The 12,814-nt window shown below is 66.3% G+C and overlaps 1 protein-coding gene across 1 annotated transcript in view; it reads left to right on the forward strand.

Annotated features, from left to right (window-relative positions):
* The window catches only part of CUX2 (cut like homeobox 2), a 79,167-nt gene that overhangs the window by 59,120 nt on the left and 7,233 nt on the right, over positions 1-12,814 (forward strand). Inside the window, exons 4-16 of the mRNA XM_068911005.1 lie at positions 2,571-2,708; positions 2,888-3,011; positions 3,973-4,049; positions 4,156-4,222; positions 5,155-5,203; positions 6,063-6,167; positions 6,492-6,683; positions 7,092-7,150; positions 7,544-7,592; positions 7,709-7,808; positions 8,118-8,768; positions 9,725-9,826; positions 11,971-12,743. Of these exons, the coding sequence (XP_068767106.1) occupies positions 2,571-2,708; positions 2,888-3,011; positions 3,973-4,049; positions 4,156-4,222; positions 5,155-5,203; positions 6,063-6,167; positions 6,492-6,683; positions 7,092-7,150; positions 7,544-7,592; positions 7,709-7,808; positions 8,118-8,768; positions 9,725-9,826; positions 11,971-12,743 (2,486 nt within the window). The remainder of the gene's footprint in view (positions 1-2,570; positions 2,709-2,887; positions 3,012-3,972; positions 4,050-4,155; positions 4,223-5,154; positions 5,204-6,062; positions 6,168-6,491; positions 6,684-7,091; positions 7,151-7,543; positions 7,593-7,708; positions 7,809-8,117; positions 8,769-9,724; positions 9,827-11,970; positions 12,744-12,814) is intronic.

Genomic DNA, 12,814 nt, shown 5'->3' on the forward strand with positions numbered 1-12,814 from the left:
ATATGTAAGGAGATATATATATCGATATATAGCTATATAGCTATATCTGTCGCTCTGTCTCCAGCGAGCGAGTCTACGCAGCGGTGCGCATGCAGACCCGCCGTTTCCCCCGCGCGCGGGCATTCGGGAAGGCGGCGCTGAGGCGGGCGAGGGCCGTTCAGCCCGCACCCGAGCGGGGCCGCGCGGCCGGTCGGCGACGCCGCGGGTCGCCCTGCGGGTTTGGGGGGGGGGGGTTGGATGCGGACGGTCCCGCCGCGTTCGTGCCCCTGCAGCCCCCTTTCTGCGCTGGCGCTGAAGCCGGCGTCCAGCCCCGGGGGTGAGCCGGCGCGGGAGCCGGCAGCGTGCCGAGGCTGCGTATGGCTCGTGCCGGGCACGCGGGGCCGGCGGGTCCCGTTCGAGCGCGTGTCCTGCAGCAGGATGAGGCCAGCCCGGCGCTCGGCCCCGGGGCTGCGCAGCCGGGCGATCGGCGCCGCATCCCCCGGAAAGACGCGGGTCTCTGCTCCCCCGCTGCTTCGGGGAGGCACCAGCCCGGTTTGCCCGGACGGGAACGGACGGCGCTCGCTGCGCCCCTGCCGAAACGGCCGGCGCCTGGCGCCTCCAGCGATGCCGCGAGCCTGCCGCGAGCGTGAGCTGGCGCAGACCCCCGGGCGCCGGCGCTGCCTCCCGGGAGGCCGTGCGGCCGGTGCCGGCGGCGGATGCTGCCCGCGTCCCGCGGCAGCGGTGGGGCTCGAGGCTGTGCCCGTGCGCCCGCCCGGCCTGGCCCCCTCCGGCCGTCGTCCTGGGACTTACCTAGCGGAAGAGCTGCCGTTGCATCCCGCTCCGGGTGGAGGCAGCCGGTGGTTTGATGTTTTTCCTGCCACCCCCCGCCGTCACCGTTGTTATTTCTCCCCCCGGGCGCGCGGCAGGCGCGTGTGCCGCAGAGCGACGCGCCCCGCGCTGGCCCACTTGCCCGCTCGTCTCACTTTTTGACCCTGGAGAATTTGACTCTATTTTCTTTCCTCTCTTTAAAAAATAAAAAAAAAAAAAAAATCCAAACCTATTTTAACCCGGCTCAATAGGAGGCATTTTCTTGAACTTATTAAAAAACCCAGACTTGTAAATTAATTTGTTCGTGTTGTACAATGGCAGCGCAGATGGACTCATTAGCATGCACACAACAAATAATTATAGATGAATTTTTAGCTGGCCTGCGTAATGGGCTTGCTGGGTTAATTATGTCAATGTATAATTACATCAGCCCTGGGAGACATAATGGCACACCCTGCTGAGCAGGCGCTGGCTAATGACGGCGTGGGGCTGACGGGGGAGGACGCAGGGCTCCGCGCGCACCTGCCTGCCGCCGCGCCAGCGCCCCGCTCTGCGCCCGCCCCGGCTGCCCGCCGGCGCCCTGGCGCTGCCTCGGCCGCTGCTGCGGGGCTCCGGGGATGGCCACCAGGGTGCCAGGGTGGCCACTGCTGTGGGGCTCCTGGGGTGGCCACCGGCATCCCGGCGTGGCCACCAAGGTGCCGGGGTGGCTGCTGCTGCGGGGCTCCTGGGGTGGCCACTGGCATCCCGGCGTGGCCACCAAGGTGCCGGGGTGGCTGCTGCTGCGGGGCTCCTGGGGTGGCCACTGGCATCCTGGGGTGGCTGCTGCTGCAGGAGTGCTGGGGTGGCTTGGCCACCAGCATCCTAGGATGGCCACCAGCATCCCGGGGTGGCCACCAGGGTGCCAGGGTGGCCGCTGCTGCAGGGCTCCTGGGGTGGCCACCAGCATCCTGGGGTGGCCACCAGCATCCTGGGATGGCCACCAGGGTGCCAGGGTGGATGCTGCTGCAGGGCTCCTGGAGCGGCCACCGGCATCTCAGGATGGCCACCAGGATCCTGAGGTGGCCACTGCCGCAGGGCTCCTGGGGTGGCTTTGGCCACCAGCATCCCGGGATGGCCACCAGCATCCCAAGGTGGCCACTGCAGCAGGCTCCTGGAGTGCCTTTGGCCACAAGGGTCCTGGAGTGGCAACCAGCATCCCAGCAAGGTCGCCAGGGTGCCAGGGTGGCCGCTGCTGTAGGGCTCCTGGAGTGGCCACTGCTGCAGGGGTCCTGTGTTGGCCACGGCTATGGAGGTTCTGGGGTGGCCACCAGGGTCCCGGGGTGGCCACCAGCATCCTGGGGTGGCTACTGGAGTCCTGGGCTGGCCACCACAGGAGTCCCAGGGTAGCCACTGCTGCCATGCAGGTCCCAGGGTGGCCACGGGGCTCCTGGGGTGGCCACTGCTGTGAGGGTCCTACGCTAGCCACCACAACCATGGGGATCCCAGGGCGGCCATCGGGATCCTGGGCTAGCCGCCTCCACGGGGGTCCTGGCGTGGCCACTGGGGTCCCAGGGTGGCCACTGCTGTGGGGGACCTGGCGTGACCACTGCTGCTGCTGGGCTCCCAAGGTGGCCACCAGGGTCCCGGCTTGGCCACCACCACACAGGTCCCGGCACGGCCAGTTGCCGGAGGTCCGCGCTGCCCGCGGCGTGGTGCCGGGAGGGTGGGCGAGGGCCGGCGGTGCCCGTCCCGACCCCTCACCGCCTCCCTCCTCTTTCCCGCAGACCCCGCGCCGGTGCTGGAGGCCGCCCGGAGCTTGGAGGACCGGCTGCAGCAGCTGCAGCGCCTCGAGCCCCCCAAGCCGCCCCTGAAGGACCTCGGCCGCCAGTGGCAGAAGCACCCGGAGCCCGTCGGCGCCCAAGGTACCTCCCGCGGCCCCTCGCGCGGCACGCGGGCAGGGCTTTGGCAGCCCGCTGCGCTCCCCTAGCTCGAGCCGGCGGAGGGGCGCGCTCTCGGGGCCGGCTCCGGGAAGGGGGTCCGCCGCAGAGCCGCTCGCCTTCCCGCCGCCTGGGCCGTTCCCGTGAGATTTGTCCGCCCACAGAGCAGCGAGAGGGAGCGTCTCCGGCTGGGCTCGCCGCCTCGGACGAGAGCAGGCTCGCGGGCGGCCGCGGCAAAGCGCTTTTCGCAGAAACCTCCTTGCAGAGAAATGAGGCCGAAAAGCAAACGTACGTGAGTAGCCGCCCAGGGGCCCTTTAAAGCTAAAAGTCGGCGTAATTTCAGCTACCGGCACGTCCCGCCTCGAGAAACCTGGCTGGCAGCTTCGCCGCAGACTTGGCGCTCGGCGCGTCCGTCTGTCCGGCCTCGCTTGCCGGCGGGTCCCCTGCGCGCCTATATTAATATCCCCGTCGTCCCTGCGCCCCCCCCGGCCCCAGCTGGATCTCTCCATCCCGCTATTTTATCGGTTAAATGCAGGCCGGCGGATGAACCTCGTTAAACATCCTTTTAATTTGGATGCTCCCGGCTTTCCCGGTGGCACGTTTACCGGAGCTTCGTTGTTATTCCTTAACGCGCTGCACCGGTGAACAAACGAGGAATCTTTAAACCCTAGATTGCAGATCTCTCCGAGTTAAGTTCCTGGCAAGCGCAAGCTATAAATAATGCAGAATAACTTTCCCCTGATTGCTTCCCCCCACCTCTAACTAATTACAGGAGGGGGAGGATCGCCACCCGCCCTCGGTGCCGCTTCCCCTCCGGCTCCGAAACGGCCCGTCCTGCGCCGGGGCCAGGGCGCGCGGGGCGGCCGGCGGGTGCCGGGGAGCCGCAGAGGCCGCCGGTGCCTGTTCGTTCCCCTCTTCCCAACCCTCCTCTTTACTCCCGCCGCCTCTTTTAATTCTTCCTGACAAATTGTTTGTTAAGAAATGCGGTGGCCGGGCTGCGGTCCAGCGTGCCCTCTTCAGCCTGAAATGGATTTTTACAGCCAGGGCTGTAAACCCCTCGAAATCAAGGTTTTTAACGGAAACTTTGACGGGCTGCTGCAACAGCCGTGCGTTGGCGCCGGCATCGCCCGGCGAGGGCTTTTAGGGCCGGGGCGAAGGAGAGGAAATAGCAGAGGGGGCGGCGAGCGGGCGCAGCGGAGGGTCGGGCCGGGGCCGGGGCCGCCGGGCGCTGATGCGCTTCTCCTCGCAGGGGGCTGCAGGAAGCACAGCTCACTTTGGCTGCTCGCCTGGGGGAAGCAGAAGAGAAGATCAAAGTGCTACATTCAGGTAGGGGCGGCGCGGGCGCGGGGCAGCCCTGCGCGCCTCCCCGCCGGCCCCCGCGTGCCGCCGCCGCTCCCTCACCCGCTCTCTCTCTCTCCTTGCCGCCGGCCAGCGCTAAAGGCGACCCAGACGGAGCTGCTCGAGCTGCGATGTAAATATGATGAAGAAGCCGCCTCCAAGTGAGTCGCCGCTCCGCTGCGGAGCCGAATCCTGCCTGGGCCTGGCTGAGCGAGCCGGGCTCTTTCTCCGGTCAGCAGCTCGCCTAGGGAAGGGGCTGGTGGGCTGGGACAGGAGCCCGAGGGGACGCTGGGCAGGCAGGGGCCGCGCCACCGGCCCTGCCGCGGCCCGTCCTGCGCTGGGGGGGGGTCTCCATCCCGGCTTGTGCCCTGTGCACGTCACCGGCGGCACCTCGGGACGCCCAGTTTCGGCAGCGTGCCGGCTGCTCCCTCTGTTCGGGGCGGGCAGGTAGGTGCCCTTCGGAGGTTCCCCCCCGTGTTTGATGTAAGGGCTCCCACCAGAGCGGGCTGGGGTCCCCGGCAGCAGCCCGCCCGCCCGTCCCAGCAGCCTCGTCTCTGAGTTTGCTTGGGGGAGCGATGGGGCAAGAGCTGGAGCAGCGATGGGGAAAACGCTGGGCTGCCGCTGGGCTGAGGCTGACTGTCCCCGCGCGCCTGGGTCGGGGCAGCAGCGAGCCGCTCTCGTGGTGGTGCTCTGGCCGTGTGGGTGCATCCTGTTGGGTGCTCTCCGGGGCAGCTCTCGGAGACGCGCTCACGCGGTTTGTGGCTGGGACTTGAGAGCTGCTTTGAGACCAGATCCGTTTTCGGGTTGTCCCCGGGCGCCGTTCGTGTGCCCGACGCTCGGTTCAGCGTCGGCCGGAGCCGGGTGGTACCTGGGTCCGGGCAGCTCCGCGTCGGCGCCTCCGTCCCCATGGGCTCTGCCAAGCGGCAAGCGCGGCCCCCGGGGCTGCTGCATGCGGAAAGGAGCCGGCTCGTTGCCTGCCTTAACTTCTGGCTGTCCCGGCAGCGGGCAAGGGAAAACCGGATGGGAAGCACAGCGGGAAGCCGGTGCACGCGGAGCCGCTCCAACTCTAACGCCTTTTGCTTTGCCATCGCAGGGCGGACGAAGTGGCAATGATCATGACGAACCTTGAAAAAGCCAACCAGGTGAGGCGAGGCTCGCTGCTGAATTTCTCGTGAGCCCGGAGCGAATTCCCGACTTCCTGCCCTCCGCGCTCAGCCGCCGGCCGTGGGCCTTGCAGGGCCCGCGGGAGCTGCGCCCGCTGCAGCCCCCCTAAATCTGCCTGGCCCTGATGCCTGTCCTAGAAAGCGGTCCGCAGGGAGATGGGCGGCTGCCTGCTGCCCCAAGGGGTTCGTGCCACCGGGGCCAGGCTCCAGCTCGGCTCCCCCAAATTTCAGAGCCCTACAAGGAGGGGACCCGCTTTGCTTTGCAGCATGGATCCTCCGCACCCGCCCCGGCGGGTCGTGCAGGTGCCCTTGGCTCTCCCTGATGCTCGGCTACATGTAAACTCCCCCAAGCTGCTGGATTTTACACGTCTAACCCCTCCTTCCTCTGCCGTGGGGGTTTTCAGGCCGGGCCAGTCCGGGGGCGAGAGCAGGATGACCTGCACCAACCTGGGCTGGCCTCTGGCGTAATTATTTCTCGTTTCCATTTCCATTCATTCGTTTTGTTTAAACCTGAAAACGTAGGTACAAATAAATGCACGCGGATAATAAAAGAGGCTTAAAGGGCATTTGACGTGTGAACACGGCCTCCCAGTGTCCTCGAGGGGATGTGGTGCCGGTGCACAGGGGTGACCCGTTCCCGCCCCAAACGCGCGGGGGATATTTCATGCTGTTGCTGGCAGCAGCGGGGGGCTCGTGTCTGCCCGGCCTCGCCGGCGGGAGCGGGAGAGGCTGCGAGGCTCGGCCCCGACGTCCCCGTCGCCTCCGGGCGGGACGAGCCCCGGGGCGACGCCGGGCCAAGCGGGGCGCCCGGCCTGACGTCTCTTCTCCTCTGTCGCAGCGAGCGGAGGCGGCGCAGCGGGAGGTGGAGAGCCTGCGGGAGCAGCTGGCGTCCGTGAACAGCTCCCTGCGCCTGGCCTGCTGCTCTCCGCAAGGGGCCGGCGGGGTGAGGAGCCGCCCGTCGCGTTCGGGAGACCCCCTCCCCGCCCCGCCGCGCGCCGGAGCCGCCCCGGCATCCGGGAGCAGCCCGAGGCCCTCCGACGGGAGGGATGGAGGCCGCTCCGCGCCGGGTCGTAGCCTTGGCCGTGCCCTTTCCGGGGGGCCCCAGCCCCGCGTCTCCCGCCCCGCTCGCCCGCGGGGAAGGCAGGCCACCGAAAGCTTTGCCTTCCCCAGCCCACCGGCTCCCAGCAGGCCCCTGGCCGCTCGCCCCCGCGGAGCCCGTGGCCCCCTCGGCAGCCCCCGGCGCTGACGGTGTCCCCTCTCCCGGCAGGACAAAGTGAACTATTCCATGTGCTCAGGGTCGCGGCTGGAGGCGGCTCTGGCCGCCAAGGACCGGGAGATCCTGCGGCTGCTCAAGGACGTGCAGCACCTGCAGAGCTCGCTGCAGGAGCTGGAGGAGTCCTCGGCCAACCAGATCGCCGAGCTGGAGGGGCAGCTGGCCGCCAAGAACGAAGCCATCGAGGTGAGCGCGCGGCGGGCGGCCTCGCTGGCTGGGGACGCGCGCGGAGGCCGGCGGCGCCCAGCCACGGGGCTGCCTGAGCCGGCGCTCAGCGCTTCATCGCCCGTCGCCCAAGGGCTGACGGGGACCCGCGGGGTGCCTGCCCCGGCAGGTCCCCGATGGGCGTAGCGGGTGCCCGTTGTGGGTCTGACCCCCTCGCCCAGGCGGTGCCCGGGGTGGTCCTTGGCGATCCCGATCGGAGGCGCCTTCACCTGAGACGGCTGCCGGGCAGGAAAGATGGGCTGATGACGGCCCGGGCGGGGAGGAGCGGGGGCCGGAGGCAGCGCAGGCGCCCGGAGCGGCGCTGGGCAGCCGGGTGCGTCGCTCCGCGCGCGGAGCCGGCCTGCGCTGACTCCCCGCTCTGCTCCGCAGAGGCTGGAAGAGAAACTGCAAGCCCAGGCGGACTACGAGGAGATCAAAACGGAGCTGAGGTAGGACGCAGCCGCGTGCCAGCTCCCTCCCCAGCCCGGCGCCGACAGCGAGCCCGTGCCGCCCTTCGCCGCTGCGGCCCCGCCGGCTCGGCGCCCGGCTCCCTCCCAGCGCGTTGCCCAGCCCGGTCCCCGGCGGCGCCGAGCTGCCGCGGGACGGGGGAACCTGGTGTCTGCCGGCCGGGGCCGCGGCTCGCCGCTGCAGCCGGGGTCACCCGCGCTGACGCAGAGCAAGCGTCCCGCGGCGCCGGTGTCACAGCTCCTAACGCTCGCCAAGCGTGACGAACGCCTGGCAGCCAAAAGCCCTGAGCCCCGGCGGGGCGCGAGCGAGCGAGCCTTCCTCCCGCCCGCGCCCGCCGCTTCCCAGCCCGCCTAACCCTCTCGTTTCTCTCCCAGCATCTTGAAAGCGATGAAGGTGGCGTCCGCGAGCTGCAGCCTTCCCCAGGCAAGTGCCGGGGCGCGCTCAAACCCGCGCGCTTGCCTGCGGCGCGGCTCGCCTGCCGGCTCTGCCCTAGCCGCTCGCTCCGTAGCCCTTGCCCACCTCTGCTTTTCTCTTTCCAGAGCATATCAAAGCCGGAGGAGGCTCTGCTGCTAGGCAAGGAGGCCTTCTACCCCTCTCAGAAATACCTGCTGGAAAAGCCGAGCCTGCTAGCCAGCACTGGTAGGGTAACAGGGTTTACTTGGTGGGTGTTTTTTGCCGTTTGGGTTTGTGCTCCTACCGGACCCGAACGTGGCGGGCAGGAAGGTCTCTTGGGTCCCCCACCTCCGCCGGGTCCCCCGCTGCCGTCTGCAGCAACCAGGGCCTTCCCCGCCTCCGGGGACTCATGCTGGCGCGAGGAGCCCGGCGCGGCGGCAGCGGGGGGGGACGGAGGCAGGCGGTGCCGCGCGGTGTGCCGTGATGCCGGCGGCGGGGCGGCCCGGCGGGCGCCCGGCGCTATAGTGCGTCCCCATCTCTCTCCTTCCTCTCTAGAGGAGGATCACTCTGAGGACGAGTCGGTGCGGGAGTCCCTGGGCCTGGAGCAGCCGTACCCGTCGCCGCAGCAGCTCTCGCACGGCCCGGGCGACGAGCCCGCCTCCCCGGCGCCCGGCCCGCCACCCCACGGCCCCGGCCCGGCCCCCGAGGGCCAGCGCACTTTCTCGCTGTCGCCCTTCCCCGGCGCGGCGGCCGGCGAGAGGCTCCCGGCGGACGCGCTGCTGCCCAAGCCCGGCCCGCCGCCCGTCTACAAGAGCGAGAGCGCCGGCGGGCCGCCCTTCGCCTCCGCCTACTTCGCCGGCAAGGGGAGCGGGGCGCCCGGCGGCGCCGCGCCGGCCAGCGACGCCAGCCCCGCCGGCGAGCCGTGCGAGGGCAGCGCCGGCGGCGCCGCCGACGAGGAGCAGCTCGACACGGCCGAGATCGCCTTCCAGGTGAAGGAGCAGCTGCTGAAGCACAACATCGGGCAGCGGGTCTTTGGCCACTACGTGCTGGGGCTGTCGCAGGGCTCCGTCAGCGAGATCCTGGCCCGGCCCAAGCCCTGGCGCAAGCTGACGGTGAAGGGCAAGGAGCCCTTCATCAAGATGAAGCAGTTCCTGGCGGACGAGCAGAACGTGCTGGCTCTGAGGACAATCCAGGTGCGCCAGAGAGGTGAGTGGCCGCGGCGCCCCGGTGCCGGCAAGACCCCGGGCCGGGAAACCGCTTTGAGTCGCTAGCAATCCAGAGGAGATGCCCAGGGGTTGTTCATCGCCGTCCTCAGCCTGCCAGGGTGCTGCCAGGACGGAGTCAGCCGCCGGGCAGGATCAGGCCCTGGCAAACCGTAACCATTAAAAACAAACTGTCCTGGAAGCTGCAACCCGAATGCGCTTTGCTCGTTTATTCTGACAAGTGCCATTTAATTATTCATTAGCACATTTCATCGCATGTGAATCAATGTGCTCTGGAATATTTTGTTAAAATAATGAAGTCTTAATACTGCGGGACCTCAGTGTTTTGTCGGCGCTACCGTGAAATAATAACGCCCCGCAGCGCCTTCCCGCGCTGGCGCTGGCTCCGGCCACGCAGGCCTCCCAGCGCAGGCTGCGAGGCGAGGGAAGGGGAAACCGAGGCACGGGGCAGGGGCTGCTCGCTCTGACACCACGTGTCCTCGTCCGCCTGCCCCAAACCTGCCTCCTTTCCTGTCCTGCGTGGCCAGCGCCAGAGCAGCGCGCCTGGGCATCTCTCTGGATGGGAGCCCGCTTTCCTCCCCAGAAATCCATCCACTTTGCAAATCCAGCAGCAAAGCGCAGCGACCTCGTGCCGGCGTTAACCCTTCATCGGGGCACAGCCGGGAGGGCACGGATACGGCACAGTGCCGGGAACCCCCTGCGAGCAGGGCGGTCTCTCCCCTGGCATGTCGGGCTGGAGACGAGGAAGCGAAAGCGGCTGGTGGGGCTACCTGGGTTCCCTTCGCTCTGGCTGGTGACTAATCGGGACTGACATTTTTCTTAAAAACAGCATCCCTAAAAATAACTGAACACGAGCAGCGGTAAATACTTCCTGACATGCAAGTGGAGCTTGTAAAACCAGCGCCGGTGACAAATGCGTTATCATGCCTCTTTGATCAGGTAGCATCACGCCGCGGATCAGAACGCCAGAAACCGGCTCTGACGACGCCATCAAAAACATCCTGGAGCAAGCGAAGAAGGAGATTGAGTCACAGAAGGGAGGTAGGTGCAGTCACGCTGCGCGGGGAGGCCCTGGGGCCGCCCTGCAGGTCCCGGTGGCGAGAAGCCCCCAGTCACCCTGTTTCTGCCCCCGGCTCTGCACGGCGAAGGACCAAGCCCTCCCCAGACATCCCGACCTTCCTGTTTTAGCCCCAAAGTGTGGCTGCTCCTCCTCCGGACCCACCTGGCAGCCTGCCAAGGCAGCGTTTTGTGAAACTGTGTCTCTTCTCAGGTGTCACAGATCACCGGCGACGTCTGAACCCATGATGTTTCGTTAAACTTTTAGGGCTGTGCTCATCGGCCTGTTCGCCCCTGGGACCCAGGTTGTCCTTCCAGGGGCAGCCAGCAGAAGCCTTTGACTCCCTGTGCAGGGGGGTTTTACCCCCTCTAGGAAACGTTGGGAACCAACAAATCTGAAAAGGATGAGACATCCTTCCCCAGAGAAAGATTTGGGATTTCGGAGACCAGATGTAGGTGCCCTGGGCTTGGAAGTGCTTGCTGACCGCAAGGATCCCTTGCAAATCCCTGGTGTCCATGGCAGGAGCAGGCCCAGAGCAGGTGGCACCCCGGGGTGCCTGTCACTGGGCTGACGGTGGGTGGGCCCTCAGCTGTGAGCAGGCGCCCAGACCGGGCTGTCGAGATGGCAGGGCCAAACTGGGCTCTTTTTGGCATTCTCTTGCTCAGACACATGATCTGGAAGGGGGACCTTTTGGGGCCCTCCGCAAAAGGGTCCCTGGGAGCTGGGCACTGTCGTTTTGCCACCTACCTGCCCGCAGCCGTGACGAAAAGTGATACATTGACCTAGGGACATCCGTAGAAAATATTTGGAGATCATAATGGAAAGAAACCACGTTAACTCTTGTCAGAGCGGAAACCCTCCCGCGTGACTGTGAGCTCCGTGGTGCCTTCACAAGGCTCCTCTAAAGGGAGCCCCTTTTGTATCAGAGATTTTAGAAACTTTGGACCTAACCTCTCCCTTCCCCCCTGCCCAAAACAGATGATTGAATGAGAACGCACAATCCATATGGCATGAGGAAATCATTAAACCAGCTGTGCTCACAGTCAATTACAAGAAATGAAATACATTAAAACAGGTAGTCTGCTGAGAAAGCAGAATCCCTGAGAATTAAATTAGACAAGAATGGTGGAAAAGCAGACAGGGAAAACAAACATGTTTGTATATTGCCATCGTTGTTAATGGGATTTATTTTGCAATCGTCGAAACGGAATCCGAGTCAAAGAGGTAGGTCTGGGAGCGTTTGCTTTGTTGGGCGCTGCTGTCCACGCTACCCAGCTGGTTGTTGTGCTTGTAACCTGCCAGAGCAGTCCCCGCGGAGCTGGGATCGCCCGCCGCGGTTGTCTGCCTCAAGGAGCGCGCTGCTAACAAGGTCTGGGGGATAAAATCCTTTCTCCTGCGCTTTGAATTATGGCCACGTTTTAAAACAATGCCCTAAAAAAAGAAAAGCTGCTGTACTTAGAAGCACATCAAAAATTGCGTTCTGGTGTGAAGACAGAGGAGGTGTCTGCAAACAGCTGTACTGGCGCCAGGCTAATCCCGACTCCGGGAGAGGCCCGGGATGCACTTTCACAGGCAGCCTAGAAATTCCCGTTCCTTCCAGCGAGGTGTGAGCTTCCCACCCAGGCTGAAATGATTTACATGCGTGCCATGCGAAGCGAAAGCTGTTCTGTTAATAAATAAAGGCAAGAGGAGGAAATGCAATTAGCAGCCAATCTTGCTAGAGTTTAAGAGGATTAAAAAAAGCAACAAGAGAAACAACGCCCCGAGTCCTCATGCTGGGGGAGCCGCGGCCCAGGACGAGGCTCGGTGCCAGCCTCCCAGCGAGCGTCTCCAGGCCGCTCTGCGCTCCAGGCCTCTTCCCGGGGCGCAGCGGCACTCTGCTCGCTCCTGCGTGACGGGAAGGCTCGCGGGCTCGATCCTGCGGGTGGTTTATCAGGAGCTGATCCTATTTGCTCCGATCCCGTCCAGCTCTGCGCTGCGACCGCGGGCGGCCCAGCAGCCGCCGAGCGCGCCGTCCCCAGCGCTTGTCTGCCGCAGGGATGCAGCGCCGTGCTGCGGGGACCCCGGGACGAGCCTCCGTCCTGCCGGCACCCTCCCTGCTCACTCCTGCTCTTCTCCTCTTTCGCAGGCGAGCCCAAAAACGCCTCGGCACCTCAAGCGGTCACCAACGGCTCCGGCGGCACCAGCTCGGAGGACGCCATCAAGAGCATCCTGGAGCAGGCGCGGCGGGAGATGCAGGCGCAGCAGCAGGCGCTGCTGGAGATGGAGGCGGGGGCCGGGCGGCCCGGCAGCACGCCGCCCGCCGAGCGCGCCACGCTGGCCGCCGTCAGCCAGAACATCGTCCAGGCCTACATCAAGCAGGAGGACGGGAGCGGGGCCGGCCCCGGCGCCGCCCAGGCGCCCCTCGCCGTCCTCTCGCCCGCCGCCTTCGTCCAGAGCATCATCCGCAAGGTGAAGTCAGAGATCGGCGACGCCGGCTCCTACTTTGACCAGCACTGGGCGGCGGAGAGGAGCCTGCTCAGCCGGCCTTACACCTCGGTGTCGCCCTCGCTCTCCTCCTCCTCCTCGAGCTACTCCAGCATGGCCAACGGCCGGGCCTGGCCGCGGGGGGACCCCAGTGAGAGCGGCGCCAACGACGAGGAGCTGCTGCCGGCGGACGATGAGCCCCACAAGGCGATGGAGATGAAGACGGAGGGGGCCAGCGCCGAGCCGCAGGCCGCCGGCCGCCTCTCCTACTACCCGGCCTACGTGCCCCGGACCCTCAAGCCCACCGTGCCGCCGCTGACGCCGGAGCAGTACGAGATGTACATGTACAGGGAGGTGGACACGCTGGAGCTGACCCGGCAGGTGAAGGAGAAGCTGGCCAAGAACGGCATCTGCCAGAGGATCTTTGGAGAGAAGGTACCAGCCTGGGAACTGGGTCCCAGGGGTCCCTTCCGCTCTGGGGGCTCATCCTGCCCCCAGCACCCTGC

The sequence above is a fragment of the Struthio camelus genome, chromosome 17 (genome assembly GCF_040807025.1).
Source record: "Struthio camelus isolate bStrCam1 chromosome 17, bStrCam1.hap1, whole genome shotgun sequence".
NCBI classification, from domain to species: domain Eukaryota; kingdom Metazoa; phylum Chordata; class Aves; order Struthioniformes; family Struthionidae; genus Struthio; species Struthio camelus.